The sequence below is a fragment of the Sitophilus oryzae genome, unplaced genomic scaffold (genome assembly GCF_002938485.1).
Source record: "Sitophilus oryzae breed Bouriz unplaced genomic scaffold, Soryzae_2.0 scaffold_682_pilon_pilon, whole genome shotgun sequence".
Classification (NCBI taxonomy): Eukaryota; Metazoa; Arthropoda; class Insecta; order Coleoptera; family Curculionidae; genus Sitophilus; species Sitophilus oryzae.
In genome coordinates, this window is record NW_022147287.1 from 4,692,308 (window position 1) to 4,708,772 (window position 16,465).

General features: G+C 29.9%; 1 protein-coding gene across 4 annotated transcripts in view; it reads right to left on the reverse strand.

Moving 5' to 3' along the window:
• Positions 1-14,956, reverse strand: part of LOC115888070 (papilin) — a 156,217-nt gene extending 141,261 nt beyond the window's left edge. For all 4 annotated transcript variants that reach the window (XM_030907640.1, XM_030907641.1, XM_030907642.1 and 1 more), the window contains exon 1: positions 14,747-14,956. In XM_030907640.1, the coding sequence (XP_030763500.1) occupies positions 14,747-14,769 (23 nt within the window). In that variant the 5' untranslated portion in view covers positions 14,770-14,956. The remainder of the gene's footprint in view (positions 1-14,746) is intronic.
• Positions 14,957-16,465: the final 1,509 nt, after the last annotated feature.

Below are 16,465 nucleotides of genomic sequence, written 5' to 3' on the forward strand. Positions count from 1 at the left end.
ACAAGTGGTGGTACGAGTCAAATCACAACAAGGTGATCAATAGAGAACTACTACATTTGATGACAACGGTGGTTCAACTCAGAAGTGTCTAGCCCCAGCAGGCAACTATTAAGCTTGACCAATCAGGTTGGTTAGTGTGCTTATTTGGAGTGTGTTAATTCATTGGTTTTTGTCAAAAACTCTAACGTGATTGGTCGGGCTTAATAGTTGCCTGCTGGGGCTAGACACAAGTGTCCAACTCAGGATCACAACAGTATTTCAAGGCAAAATGTCGTTATGAACCGCATGTTGCAATTTCAAATAAACCCAATGCGAGGATGTCATTTAAAAATCAAAAACTGTAGTCATTTCCGGTGAAACAGGAAGTGACCGAAAATAATGAAATACGTCAATCAATCCTAATTTATGTCATATACTAACATACCAAATCTCGTTTTTTTATCTGAAAAAATAAAAAATTATATGGGGGTGAGCCACTTTTGGGACGCATCCGGTAGAGATATTTTTTTCAAATTCATTTTACGACATATTATGTAACACTTTCCAAACATATATGCAGGAATTTTTAACAAAATCAACTCAAATTTTCTAACATTTTTGTAAAAAAAATTGCAAATCATATTTTTTTATCTATAACATGAAGCAAAATTGTAATAAAAATAATTATAAATTAATATTTAAATAAATAAAGCCATATTGTACAAAAAAACACGATCAAAATTGTATTAAAATAAATATAAATGAAGAATCTGAAGAATAATATGTAATATTAAACAAAAAATATTATACTGCCACTTTTTTTTCTCAAAATCATGTTGTTCTATGAAATTCTAGAAAAAAATGCTTTTTAAATATTTTTTTTCCAAAAAAATACATTTGTTGAAAGTCCCTGTATATATTTTTCAAAATTAAGCGCACAAATACGTAAAATCAAAGTCTAAAAAACTTTCCTCTTCGATTTTTTTCATAATCTTGTCATCTAATCCAATATTTTTTCCATAATCCTTAAAATAAATAAATTTCCCAGATACTTAAAATTTAAATTACAATAATTATTATTATAGCCATCGATAATTTTCGGCACCAATCGAAGAAATCCGAACAATTTTGCTCAAAACAACAAAGTAAAGCCATAGCGGCATCCCGTCACCCGCTGCATTGAGATTTCCGATCGCTGCTGTCCGCCGCGCACCTGAAATTTCATCGCGATAGCCATGAAAACCTCTGACTATCGCTGCGGCGCTCGCGATTTGACACTTGGAAAATTAGATTAAAAATTCGACCAAAAAATGATAAAAACCATGCAAATAAAAAGGGATTTCGAAAAACTTACCCTTTTAATAGAAGCAACACACTCCTAGGAAGATAAAACTGCAAAAACAATCACTCGAGCACAAGTTTTTCCGCGAAAATTTCGAGAAAGAAATCGAAATAATTTCTCGCAAGTTTCCGGCCAGTTTATTTATTCACAACTGGCAAAATTGTTGGTATTTTTTAGTGTGCTGCGACGGAATATTATCATGATCAAAGAACAGACAAATGTAACTGAAGATTTTTACTTGTATATCGAAAAATTTAAGGTAAATACGATTTTTCTTGATAAATGTTTTTAGATTAGGTAATAAGAGGAATTTTTGTGAAAAATTGGATGGTATTATTGGTCTTAAAAATGTTGTTTTTAACATAATATTCCAGAAAATCGTGGAAATAAGTAAAATATGGTTATTAGAGTAATATTAGTGTATTTTGTTTAATGAAAACCCTCTTTTTTTTAATTTTAGACGTTTTTTTTGGTTTGTCTTATGAAAATGGATATTTTGTGTAACAATTTTCGAATGTGATACAAAAATATGGTTTTTAAATAGCTTTGTCTATTGAAAAAATATTTTTTTTTTCAAACGTCACAATATAATTAATTTTTGCGACGTGATTGACAATATAAAAAAGTAATTTTAACGCCTAGGCATAAAGTATTAAAGCACAAAAGTACGAAAATATATTATTAAATTGATATGAAGTGTCAAATTCAGTAATTTAAGTAAGCGTAACCATAGTTTCTCGATATATAATTACATACAAAGTATTACTTTTAAATCTGTTTATATTATTTGGAACGTTTGAAATTGTTGAAAATATTATTTGTGGCGTTTGAAAAAAATAGCATGTTCTATTCGAAGTAAAAATGACTTGTATGTCAGCACTCAGTCAGACGTACGGACTCGCTACGAAAAGTGTCATTTTCACTCCTAATAAAACAATATTTTTTGCGACCTAAAACCATCAATAAAGTGTGGTGCTGAGAACTACATATGTACTATTTCTAAAAAATACTGGTGATTTGCCTAATTTTGCTTGGTTTTCTGTAAATTCTTGAAATGTTTAGAATTATTCTGCAAAATATTATACTATTAAATCAATCAAGTTTTATCATAAAACTCCCTGATTGTTTTATAATTATGAATGCAATAAAAATAAAACAATAATATCAAAATTACTTTGCTAATATAAGAGGTACTTCTTAAAGCACACACTACACACTATCATAGCCAGGAAGATGTTTTAAACAGTTAGAACATAAGGAGATTAGATTTTACGACCATAGGAAACTTATTTGTTCTCATTGAGGACATACGGTACATAGCGCACTTAAATCATTATACGGCTATCAATATTTTGAAGTATTTATCTATAGTTTCATTATACTGTTTAACTTGGTAACTTTAAAGGTATTTGAGACAACTAATACTATTTTTTTATTATTGCATTTTCTTCTAATTGTTTGTTATTTATTCAGACTTTTAAAACTTTTGAGACAAAAGATTTTTTTGACAAAATACATTCATATGCCATCTAAATTATTTAGGATTATTTCTTGAGAATTTAAAATTCTCTGTTTTCTCACATTCTTGTTTTTGGGAATAAACACAAAAATAATTAGTATTTCTATTTCAATAATCAAACTATTTTTGCAGGCTTACCCATTTTTCTACAGGCATTTGCCTATTTTTTTAGTTGTGTCAGAGATTTACTGGTTTGAGTAAAATCTCAAATAATGAATTAGATAACCTTCAAATTTAATCAGCTGATCTATTTAAATGTAGGTCAAACATTGACTATTTACATATTTATCTAACAGAGGGCGCTGATTTTAAACTGTTGTTTAGTTTCATTATTTCAGTTTAAATAAATAAATGCCTTTATTGTCAAAAAATTTTACAATTTGTAGACAAAGGTAAAGTAAACAAACAAAAAAGAATACAAAACAAGTATACAAATTACATTGTCAGTCTTATTATTGTTTAAAATAACCATTTATAGATATTTGCAATGTCAAAGAATAAAAAAATAAAAATAATATTCAAAAATATTTAGTAAGTTTATAGTAAATAATATAGTAATAACAAACATTAGACCAGTGTTTACAAGATCAAATTCGATTATCAAAATATAAGTCATTTACAGCGTAGAAAGCCTTGACTAGTAAATAAGATTTCAATGTTTAGCGAAATGAAGAAAATGATGTTATGGATTTGATTTCAAATGGCAGGCGATTGTGTATTTTTTTCGAGTTGTATAATATTGAACTTCTAACTAACTCTGAGCGTGGGGTAGGTAGATAAAGATCTTGCTCCGGCGTTCCTGAGTGGATAAGTGTGAGATGGCCTTTCTTGAGAGGCTGATACATGCTTACGTATTAGGCAAACGGATTCAAATATAAATAAGGAAGGAAGAGTTAATATTTTTAATTTTAAAAGTCCAGGCAATGAGTTCTGCTGTTTAGTCCCAGTGAATATCGAACAGCTCTCTTCTGGAGCTTGAAAATGCGGTCAAATTGAGTCGCACAACACGTACCCCAGAATGGAAGGGCATATCAGAGTTGCGACTCAAAAAGTGCATAATAAATAGTTCTAGCCACTGACAAGTTAAGCTCCTTAGAAACAGATCTTAATGCAAAACAGGCAGAGCTCAATTTTTTCGACAAAGCTTCGATATGCATGTCCCATTTCAGAGAATTGTCTACAACAAGCCCTAAGAATTTTACAGATTTTACGTGTTGTTAAGTACAAAAGACTGTAGCGAGTTTTTATACGACAAAGCGTTAGTTTTAGAAATGTTGAGACTCAGTAGGAGGTTCGAATCGCACCAAGATTTAATGGTGATTAAGTCATTTGATATAATCCTATGAAGTGCTCCAAGTAAAGCTAGTGTCGTCCGCAAAAAGACATATTTTACCACTGATGTTTATTTTAGCAAAGTCGTTAATAAAAAAAAGAAATAAAATAGGGCCTAGTACTGAGCCTTGTGGTACTCCACATTCTATTGGCTTGCTAGAAGACAACGTGGTATTTAGGCATTTAGGTGGTATTGGAGGTGGCAACATTGCATTCTCTCGCAAGCACTGTAAACAAATTTCCGGAAACTCAACAAACGTCACACAAAAGTTTTTCAATATTTTCCTCAAAATGTCAAGAAAATAATGAAATTTTCAACATTTTTTTTTACATTAACACTTGCACTTATTTCTGATGATTTTATCAGCTGGAAACTCTGTTCTGTATGTACTAGCTTTTCTGTTCTATGTTTATTGCAGAATCCCCAACTATCTCCATATGTGATACTTTTTTTTCAGTGTACACACTTCAACAGAATCCCAATTAAAAAAAGAGTCAATAAAACTAACACTGGGTGATTCCAGAAGTCTGTGTTTATTTACGTAACACAGTTCCTGCCGATATTCGCAAATGCTAACTATAATATTAACAGATTTTTTTCAAAGCCAACGATAATAAACTAGAGACGAGATAACCAGAGAGATGCGATAAAATAAACCTTTGGATCTATAATTAGATACGCGAGTATGTACTATTATAAACAAAAATCTTAAAATATACGAATGTGTACCCAAGGCCCTCGACCCCTGCTCGGTTAGTTTAGACTAATTTGCGAAAAATCGATGTTTAATTAAAAAAATAATCTTAAAAAATTTTTATTCCATGTAAATAATTGTTCAAATACACAGGCTGGGATATATTACTGGTATAGGACTTCACCAGTCTATAGGGTGCATCTCAACAGTGGCTCACCCCCTATAACTTTTTTATTTTTTCAGATAAAAAAACGAGATTTGGTATATTAGCCATGGCACTCTAGAATGAAAGTTAAAGATTTTAGGTTTAGAGATTAAGATTGTTAAAATTTAGAGAGAAACAAGCCCTATAACATAGGATAAAACATTTTAATGAACAGTGCATTCCATAAAATCAATAAAATGAAAAATATACGAAATAATATACATGTACTGATTTCTTTCGAAAATCGACAACTATGAAACTATGATCCCTTCCCCGACACAAACGTTACATTGTGAGACAGGAAATTGTAGAGAGAAACAAGCCCTATAACATAGAATACAACATTTTAATGAACAGTGTTAATGAACACAAAGTTCTAGGGGTGAGCCTCTTTTGAGACGCACCTGGTATACATAGACTTATTTAAAAAGAAAATTGCATATTAAAAAAAGTCAAATAAAGTTAATTACATGCCCAATAGATGAGACGAGCCACCCTGTATGTAACAAACTACTTGAATCACCCTGTACTTATTCATTATTCGGTGTTTTACGTTTAGTCAGAAAATAAATAAAAAATATCCTTTTTTTGACTATACGAGTACTCTTCGAACATCTGTCAGCGTATCATAAAACAGTTTCCTAGAAAGGTCTTAAAACCTTTGCTGTTTTCTTATTATCAATTTTTGAGCATCTGGAAGCCAGATTTTTAGAATACCTACTAAAAATCTGCAAAACTTTCAATCCTTCGCTTAACATCAACATTATTTCATATTTTTAAAGTCCAGACTATAAGTTATGAATAAAGAAACTATAATATTGTGTTTGGAATCGTATTATCTGTACTTTTTTATTAATTCTCTTATTTTATTCTTATATCTAATATACAGAGTAAACGAAAATGTCGATGTTCCGAAATAAACCCCATATTTTTCTTATTTGATATTTTTCGTATATTAAAAAATTGTAGAGAAAAAGAGTGGTACAATATTGGTTTACCCTGTATTTATATTATTTTATATGATATTAAAAAATCATTACAAAAATTTGGGCCACTTTCACTATAATTTTAGCAATTTTGGGTTAAAAATATATTTTAAAATTCGAATTATAGTATAGCTAACCTTGTGATTTCAACCAATCTTCTTTATAATTTTGCGATATTAGTCTTCAGGTATAGGTATTTTTATACCCAAAAAGATTCTCACAATTCTTAATACCATACAGAAAAAAATCATTTGGATATTTTTTTTATTATTAGCCTTTTGTTAGGTAATATTTATTTAGTTACACTAAATTTTTATTTCTTGAAAATAGCCTGTGTATTTAGCTGCTTTAGTTCTTTTTTCATCTCTACTTCTTCTTTTTTTGAGTGAAATTATATATCAAAATTATCTTTATATTTCAAAACTCGTACATATTTGACAAAAGCTGTAAAGAACTACTAATACCGATATTTTCTCATGACTCTTGGCGTGTGGAAACAAAATATGTCGCCTTCTTGAATGCGCTTTCAATGGGCACGCATTTAAAGTGGTACCACAAGAGCTGGTTCAAGTACCACTGTTGTGTTTTGTCATTTGAGTGGCATTTGACTGAACAAAGTGGTATAAACGAAATGAGTTTAAAAAATACTAAAAAATACACAACCCTTGAAAATTCAATTTTGGTGTAAGTTTAATTAATTTCGATGATGTATTTAAACCTTTGGATAAATAAAAATAAGAAAAGAGTATAATGCTATCCATGTATTCGTGCATTAGATACAGAATAAATAGCATGAAACTCCATTTTTCACAGTTCTGTTTGACGTTTGAAAAATTATTGGTAGTGAAATTATTGGAAATTCTAGAAAGACTGTAAAATATGTAGTTAGTAGTGCAGAGAGTCTCTTACAAGATATAAGAGCTAATGCTTGTTAAATATTTCGTAGATATACAGGGCGATTAAAATACTTAAAAACTTTACACTAAAGATGTAGCTTTTTAAATGAAATGCTGTGTATATTTTTCATTCAGTAATTTTGCCATTGAATACTTATTCCAATGTCGTCTTAATATTAAATTAATTATAATAGAAAAAAATTTGGGAATCAATTATAATTTTAAATTTAAAAAATGCATTGGTCATAAAGGAAATAAACTAAATTAATACTGGTTCAAATATTAATTCTAAACATTTATAATTCGTCAGTAATTTACATATTATTTATCTAATATGAATTGTTAAAATATTAATAAGTTTAAAAAATAGTAACAAATAAGGACTGCACTAACGACGATAAACAAAACTGATTCACGAAATTAACTGAATACGTATAATATTGCACCTCCTAATTAAAATTGAAAAATTATAGAATTTAATATTCAAGTGTTATGTTTAACAAGATGTTGATTAGCAAAACAAATAGTAGGTTTTTTAGTCAAGTCTAATTTATTTTTTATTTTTTAAAAGTCCCCATCTGCTATTATACAAGATATTGATACTTCAGCAAAAGTTTGAAAGGGTATAGCCGGATTAATATAGGAAACCTGCCCCCAGGGCTTTTTTGACTCGCACTCAGTGAATCGATTTGGTGTCGAATCAAAATAATTCACCTAAATTTTTAGCTCCTTAACTCAAATGGTTTTTGAGATTTTCAAAAAACCTCTTTTTTCAATTTTATTTTTATTTTTATAGTAAAATTCAAAATTAATTAATGATGATTTTTTTTCGAATTCTGTCTAAGACATGAAAAAATAATATGATCATGATTCTTAAACGAAAAGCCGATTTTTAGCGGAGGAAAGAAAATTAAAATCTTCATTTTTTTAAACTTCATGAAATATATCACTCACTAAACATCTTCAGAAAATGTCTTTTATACTTCTTTACACTCAGGAATTTTTTAGAATTTTTTGAAATGGTTGAACAGCATGAAAAAAATTAAAAACTCATTTTTTTTCTAAAATTTTCTGAAATTAGTTGCAATTTAATACATACAAAATCCGGCTATACCGAGGGGCAAACCGCTAGTGGTATTTATTGTACAAGCACTTGGTAATACTGGTATTTTTTTGGTACTAATTTGGTATTTTTGGTACTAATTTGGTATTATTTGGTAATAAACTGGTTTTATTTGGTATTAAACTGGTATTAAACAGGTATTTTGTTGGACATCTGGCAACGCTGGATTAGACGCACGTGGCGACGACGGCCGGGAAGCTGATTGCATCATTTCTAGCCCATTTGCATCTAAAGTTAATACTGAAAAATATCTATATTTCTAGCCCCAAGTACATCTAAAGCTAATACTGAAAAATATCTGGAATCTAAAGGTGCTTTGACAAAATCGTTTAGTTCTGGAAGTCTTTCAGAAGATACCACTCTACATGTTTTGGAAACTGATTATACCCAAGAAAATAATATAGTTTCTAAAATAAACTAAAGAGACAGCTTTATTTATTTGTCAAATTAGAGTTATAAAATATTAAATACTTGACCTTTGACCAGTGTGTGAGATGATCAACATTTTAAAATTCAAAACTGTTCACAATTCAACATCAACAAAAAAGTCGTTTACCGTATATAGGGCTCTCTCCAGTAAGTATGATTTTCGAGCTTTGCGAAATGCGGGAAAGAATGAAAGCGACTTGATATCAAGTTTTTATAATTTTAACAAAATATATACATGCGTTTGTGGATAAAACATTTTAGTGAGCACCAAAGAAAAGACGACGGAAAAAGGTCACCAAAAAAAAGACGACGAAAGACATTTAAGTGGATGTGGAGTTAGTATCAGATGAAATGGACGTAGAGGGATTTTTCTTTTTACGTCACAGCATAATTGCTGCACTAATTTTGTCCTAAAAGTACAAGAATTGTCTGCGGTAAATTTGCATACACTACACAAAAAAATCCCACTTCTGATGTAGGGGTTCTACCAAATAATAATGTTGTTTAGAGGAGAATATAGGTATTTTATAGTAACAACTGACCTCTAGCACGATTTCTTTTTAAATAATGAATATTTTTCTTCTTTTCTGACTTAACGCAGGTTTTGTGGATTGACTCAGATTCATCCTAATGTTAAGTGTACATTAAATGTATTAATGGTATATTACATACATTTTTTAATTCATACTCAATGGAGAGATAACAAAAACAATTTATCTTTCCTATCTGGATGCGAAAATGATCAATATTTACACACTCATTAAATATGGCAAATAATTGTTATGCAACGGTCATAAAAAATTACAATAATGTAGCTCATTGTTTTATTTTCATAACTTGATCACCTTGAGATTGTCAATAAGCAATGATTTTTGGAACTATTTCTTTATTAAGTATATATTTAAATATTAATAAAAATATATGTAGTGAATACCAAGTTAGCTCAAACAAACAGCAAAAAAAACATCTTATATCTATTTGGATATCTATTAATGATTGTCAATAGAAATAGACGCATACTTTCCACTAACTTTTTTCGAATTTTAACAGGATGTGTGCGCTTGAAATATTGATTGAAATTTTAATTCTCTATGCATAGAGATAGAACCAGAGATTATATTTTGTGTTGATTATATTCCATGATATATGCATAGGAGCAGTTCTCGATTCGATTTATAATGCTTTTAAGTTTAAGCCTGCATATTGATTGATATTAGACAAAAAGTTTAACTAAAGAGATACACTATTTGACTTTATATCATCTAAAATAAATAAATATACATACACCACAGTAGTATATATAGAATTATCGGAAATTATAAAGGTAATTTAATTTATAGTTATAAATGATACAAGTTCGATACGAACATCATAATGAAACGCGTGTTACACATGTTTCATTAAAAAGTTCGTATCGAACGTGTATCATTCAAAATTTAATATACGACGCGACACGAGGGACGATCCAAAGAGATTTAATTTAATTTAAAATATCAAAGATATCAGAGATATTATGGTTAAGAATTGTTTATTTTTAAGACTTTTTAGTTCATTTAATTTAAAAATTACTAAAACCAGCAGTTCCAAAAATATATTTAAAAATAATAATTACCTATTAACATGGATTTGGTCGATAATAATAGGTAAGAATACTAAATTTATTTCTATATTCGGTATAAAATTGTTTATTAGGTTTTTAGTTTGCGATGTTTATGGTAAATAATTTTCATGTTCATTGCCTCTGAATTCACATGAGGACAGTTCCAAGGGTGAAGTTTATTATAATTAGTGACCTGTGCTTTTCTTTTTATATGTAGATGTTTCAGGTTTTGAGAATAAATTGGTTGAACGACACCCAAAATTTAGAGGAAGTATTTGCATACCCAGAATATGCCCATCGAGGATTATATTATAGCTCAAATTTCCTTTAATGGTAGACAATTATTCAATGCAAATTAACTTTTTAAGTGACTGAAATATTAAATAGTTTACAATATGGTATATCACTAAAAATATATTACTTTTAGGTACAATTAGGGCCCGATACATTTCAAAAAGTAGAATATTATTTTATATTAAATGAGGTATTGTACCAACAATCAATTTATATTAATAACGGAGATTAAAAAATAACAGAGTAAATAGTTCTTTTTTTATACTACAAAAATAAACTATAGAATACAACAGTATTTAAAAAAATAAATAAAAAGTTATGTCCCGGCCGAGATTCGAACTCCGGTCTCTCGCTTTCTAGCCCGACTCCTTACGTACTGCTCCACAGTAACTTGCTTAGCGATAATTCAATGACGGTATATAAACAAAAAAACAGGTTTATAACAATATCTTGACGATTTGAACTGGTGCGCGGAGCGTGCTGACCAATAGCGCCTGTTATCACCTATGACGTAGCGACCAACCTGCGCAATAGCATACCTTGTATTCTTTGTACCATGCCTCTACCCGAGCCTCTATCGATGATAGTATGCAGATTCGGCGAAATATGTCAATTTACACATCAAGGTTTCCTTATAAAATTCTCAAAAAAATAATGCAGTTTATGTAGAATTCTATAAAAAACACAAAAATGGTAAAAGAAATAGGGGTTGCTATTTAAAATTTTAGGGTTAGGTGCCCTGGGGGTCAAGGGGTTGAAAGTAACACGACAACAAATGCCTCAAAAATTGTCCCCCTTCATATGTAAAGTTGATCATCGGTACAGGCAATATTAAATACTGTTCGTTTTCAAATTGTCACCCTGTATATTTAAGCAAACGTTATAATAAGTAAATACACTTTAATATGACAGACAAATTATTATTATAAGATAAACATTTCTAGGAATCAAACGTTAATTTGAAATGTGTTAAAAATCTGACTATGTCATTGTTTAAGATTTGAGTTGATTTTAGGGAGTCATTAAGAAATAATTTGGCAATACATAAATCTTTATAAATAAATATATATTTTTAAATTATTTCCAAGAATGTAGAAGAAGCATTTTGATATACAGGGTCCGGCAAAAGTGCGTGTGTCTGCATACCTAAAGTGTGTACTTAAGATCTAAGATGTATTTCAAGAAAATATGTTAACTTCTACAGTGGCTCAAAAAAGTGTGATCGGGATGATTTTTTAACGGTACACCTTATCATTAGGCTCATCAACAGGCAGACTAGTCCCAATTTGAGCCACCTTATATCTCTTACCGTTTCCAAGATCCCAATGGTGAGTGAGAGCCGAATTTGAAACTCCCTGTATATTTTTGAACAATATGTTCTTAAAAGATTGAACTTTCTGAATGTAAAAATAATCAAACTGAATCTAAAATCAAAACAAAACTTCGCAAACTTAGAACCAATTTTATTGTTTCATTTTTCACAATATTCTTATTTCTAAATGTAGTTTTAATGAACCAAACCCAATACTACTAAGAAAAATAAAAATCAGTTTTTCAGTTTTTTTCTAATGAATTTATATTTTCTGCCCTACTTTTTAAAACAATGTTCTTAACACCAACGGTTCATCTAGAATTTCAGTAATTATTGAACTTTTATTTACGCTCTCACTGAGATTGGGGGAATTACAATCTGTATACAATACGAATTTAAACAAACTTATGAGGTGATTGAACACTTGAACAGGCCGTTATAATAGCTCTCATATCCAGTTACAATGCTATAAATATACTTAGTAAGAGAGAAAATTTATGTATGAATGTATTTTCAACCATTTTCACTGAGTTTGCAGTTTTCACGTGTAATAGTCTCACTTTGTTTAAGAAATAATGAAATTTTTTATACAGCTAGTAGGTATTATATTTTACAAGTTTAAAATTTTAATAGAAAAGCTGCTAGAATAATTACAATAATTTCTTCAAATGAATTCTGGTTTTTTTGCCACTAGTATTTTATTAATAAAGCAAATTTCAAAAACAAAAATTATGATAAAAAATTCGATAGTTTCTAAGAGAAAAATCTCGAGAAAAATAAAAAAGCACTTCTTATAATTCATTCTGATATGCCTAAATAAATTAATAAATGTATTAGGCCTTTTTTGGGTATATATGGTATGTGGTATTTTTTACAGAAGACAAAAAATGTAGTGTATACTAGAAGAACCATTTTACCAAAAAAAAAATCAATGGTCTTCGGAGTTGGAAAATACTTCTACAAAAAATATTTTAGGGGTAAGGATACTTTTCACCCTTCCTGTATTTTTTCTTGTTTTTTTTGTGAAAGTGAAACGTTGAAAAAAACAGAGGCATACCAAATACAGGGTTCTTAATATCTATACTAATATATAAAATCCTTAAGTGACTGACTCACTGATTAATCACGATCCTGCTCAAACCACTCAACGTAAGAAGCTCAATTTTGGCATACAGGTTGATTCTAGGGTGTAGAGGTTCGATAAGAAGGGATTTTCCGAAATTCCAGTTCCAAGGGGGTGAAACCACCCCTCAAATATTACAATATTTTTTATTTAATAAACGGTCAAGTTTCCGAAAAAACGCTTAAACACGTATATTTTATTTTGTTTTTTTACATATTTTAAAATTCTTTAAAAATGTATACAGGGTGTTTCGATAAATCTGGTCATTGATTAATCACGATCCTCCTTAAAGCGCTTGACGTAAAAAGATGATTTTTGGAAAACGGATTGACTTTAGGGTGTAGAGGTTCGATAATAAGGGATTTTTCGAAACTCGAATTCTAAGGGGGTGAAACTATCCCTCAAAGGGTGTTTTATAAAATATAAGGAGGGGTTTCTCGATTGTTTTTTCACATGCTGACATAAATGTGAGAAAATTTTATCCAGTTTGTATGTTAATGGAAATTCTTGCTTTGCTTTATCATCACCATTAATTGGACGCGAACGAAGTCGCGGATACACGCTAGTATATTATAAATATATTTATATACAAAATATATTTATTTTGTTTGATGTCCTCTAACGAACAAACGAAGCACTTTTGTATAAAAGTAAATTGTACCTCATGAACTTATTTTGATTGCAAAAATATTGGAACACCCTGTATACACTGGATATTTATAAAAAACGTTTAAAACCGTAGGTAATATTGATTCATCAATGTTTTGTGTTTATCCATTTAATTTTATTTTCACATTTATCAATGTTTATGCACATATATGTAATATATCCTTCATTGATATACATTATTTTGCAATACTCTGCATTTCTTTTAACAGTTCTGATTTTATACTGAACGATTTATTGTCCTTGACCACAGATAAACCATTATTTAATGTTTTTACCGCCATTTTACCTATTGAAAATCTCAAAATTTACACTGCATTCTTAAGTTATTTAATTATTATTGTTACCAAATTTAATTACCTACAAGTATAGGCAGTATTTTTACCAAATATATTTTGAATGCTCCACAACATGACTACAACTGATCAAAAAGTCTTATCATTAGGTGTGCTTTGCATGATAACATATACTTAAACAATTTTTATGCGAAATTACATTTAATTTTTATAGACTATCAAATATCATCAAACTCTTTGCAACAGTGTGAGCTGGCTTAAACATCACCCTGTATGTTATTGCATTATTGGGTTCCTTCCTGATCACTTTACATAATCCTAGGTTATTATTAAGTTTCTTTTAATAGTTCCCGGATAACAAGTTTTGAATAAAAATTAAATATCCATATAAAAGAAAGAAATCACAGAAAAAAATCAAATACTAGCAAAATTACAACAATTTTTTTAATTGTAAAATAAAAATAAAAAGCAAATATCTCGCTATTCTGGACTAATTGGGTTGGTAAAACGGTAAAAAGAAAATAAGTTTAATCGAGAACTACAAGCCCTTGAAAACATTTGCATTTAAAATTCACCCTGTATATTGCATCATTTTTTATACAAATAATTAAAAATAAAAATTGACAACCCAAAATCAAACCCACGCTCGGTATTTGTTGCAGTTAATAATAATATCGTAGTCATAAATTGTACAGGGTGCTCAAAAATTAACGCCAAAATTGTTAAAGTATCTACTACATTTTCTTATTATTGGATCAAAAAAATAAATATTTTTTTGTATTTAAAGAATTTTTCAAAGTTTCGAAGATATTAGAAATTAATTTTTTATTTTTATTAATTTTTAAAATTGACATAAAAAATAATATTTTCGAATTTTCCAGAGATTATAAAAAAATTCCCAAAAAATTAAAAAAAAGTGTCATGGTAGGCACAAAATATCTTGACTTACCTGACACCTTTTATCCCCATCATCCTCCACGCCACAAAACCCTTCTCTGTTTATATTTCTCTTCAAATCAAGCCAGAAAATCACTATCACGCACTTTTACCGAAAAGTATCCGCTAATCGGACTCGGACTCGTGCCCTCCGACCGCGCAATCCACCGCGGATGACCGTCTGACTGACCAGCAACTGCTCCGATCGACCGCAACCGACTAATAAGCGAAGCTCGCGGACGGGCCGTCGAAAAAGCCGGCGTGAAGCTGAAGAGGAGAGGCACGCAAGGAGACGAAACGTCGGCTTGTCGCGTAGAGTCGGCCGCTCTTTTGGTTCTCTACCCCCCTCCCCCCCCTCTTCACCAAAACTTGGGTAGGTACCACACTGCTCGTTAAAGCGCAAGATGAGAGGCTGGAAGGACTAAAAACAAAGAAGATAGAGGCTAAACATATTAATGCTCAAATGCTCCTGAATTAAATAATCTGGATTTTTATGGGAATATGCTAAAGAGTTTTTAAAACTTCACTAACTGCTGTCGACAACATGAGAGAATGGATGGTTCCAGATGGTTCACATAATATATGCTTCTTAATGTGAAAAGTTCTTTTGAAAAGAGAATCTTTTATGCCCTGAAGAAGTAAGAAGGGAAGCATTTTAACACGTTTACATAAATATAAAATTTGAATTCTTTAATAACTAAAATAGTTTTCAAATAGTATACTTCTTAATAATCAAAATAGGAAATTCAGACCAATCCAAATATAGAGGGTGTCAAAAAAATAGTGTAGCTAACTTTGGTGGAAGATCTACAGATAAAAAGAAAACCAAAAGTTCCTATGAACATACTCGTATGCCCTAAAATGCTTCCCGAAGAAATTACAGCCCTCGGAAGGTTACATAAAAATAAAATATTTTAGCATTAGCGAAATCAGGAGATAAATTTATTTTTATTTCTTTACATTTTATCATTTCACTAATACTAAAATCGATGCATCGTAATCTTTAAACGCAAATATCTTGAAAACCGTTCACCTTTTCGAACTAAACGAAGAGCACCTGTTTTACGTAAAAATGTTCTATCCTTTTATATCATTTATTGAAATTACTGTATCTGTAAGAATAAAAGAAGTACCACCAGTAGTACTCTCTACCCTAATGGAAAGTACCCTTTCAGGGCTGTTACGAAATGATTTACAATTGCCATTCGCTTTGTCATTAAAATGTGTGTAAGAGTACCGTAAAATGGGGTGAATAGAAACAGTTTCGTAGGCTATTAGCGATATACCGGTTGATAAAAATGTGGTATTATTTTCCCGAATATTTTAAAACATGGGTCTTTGTTTGTTCTTTGCGTATACATATAATTTGATTTTTGAAAAATATGCATATAAATATTAAATAAAAATAACATTTGTGTTTCTATTCACCTGCTATTCGGGAGAATAGAAACACACATTGATGTTAATGTTTTTATCTATTCTACTTCCAACAGGGTGATAGAAACAGTAAATTATTACATATTTAAGTAGGTTTAAGAATAATTAACAATACATATAATATGACCACTTACATGTACCAGCTTATGTATTACTTTAAAAATAAATATTTTATTGATAAAGTTTTCGCGCCATACAAAATAGGTGATAAATCGATCTCAGATTTATTGATCAGCTGATTGACAGAAACAGTGCTGCCACAGATAAAAATATAGTTTTTACATTTTATTGTGTA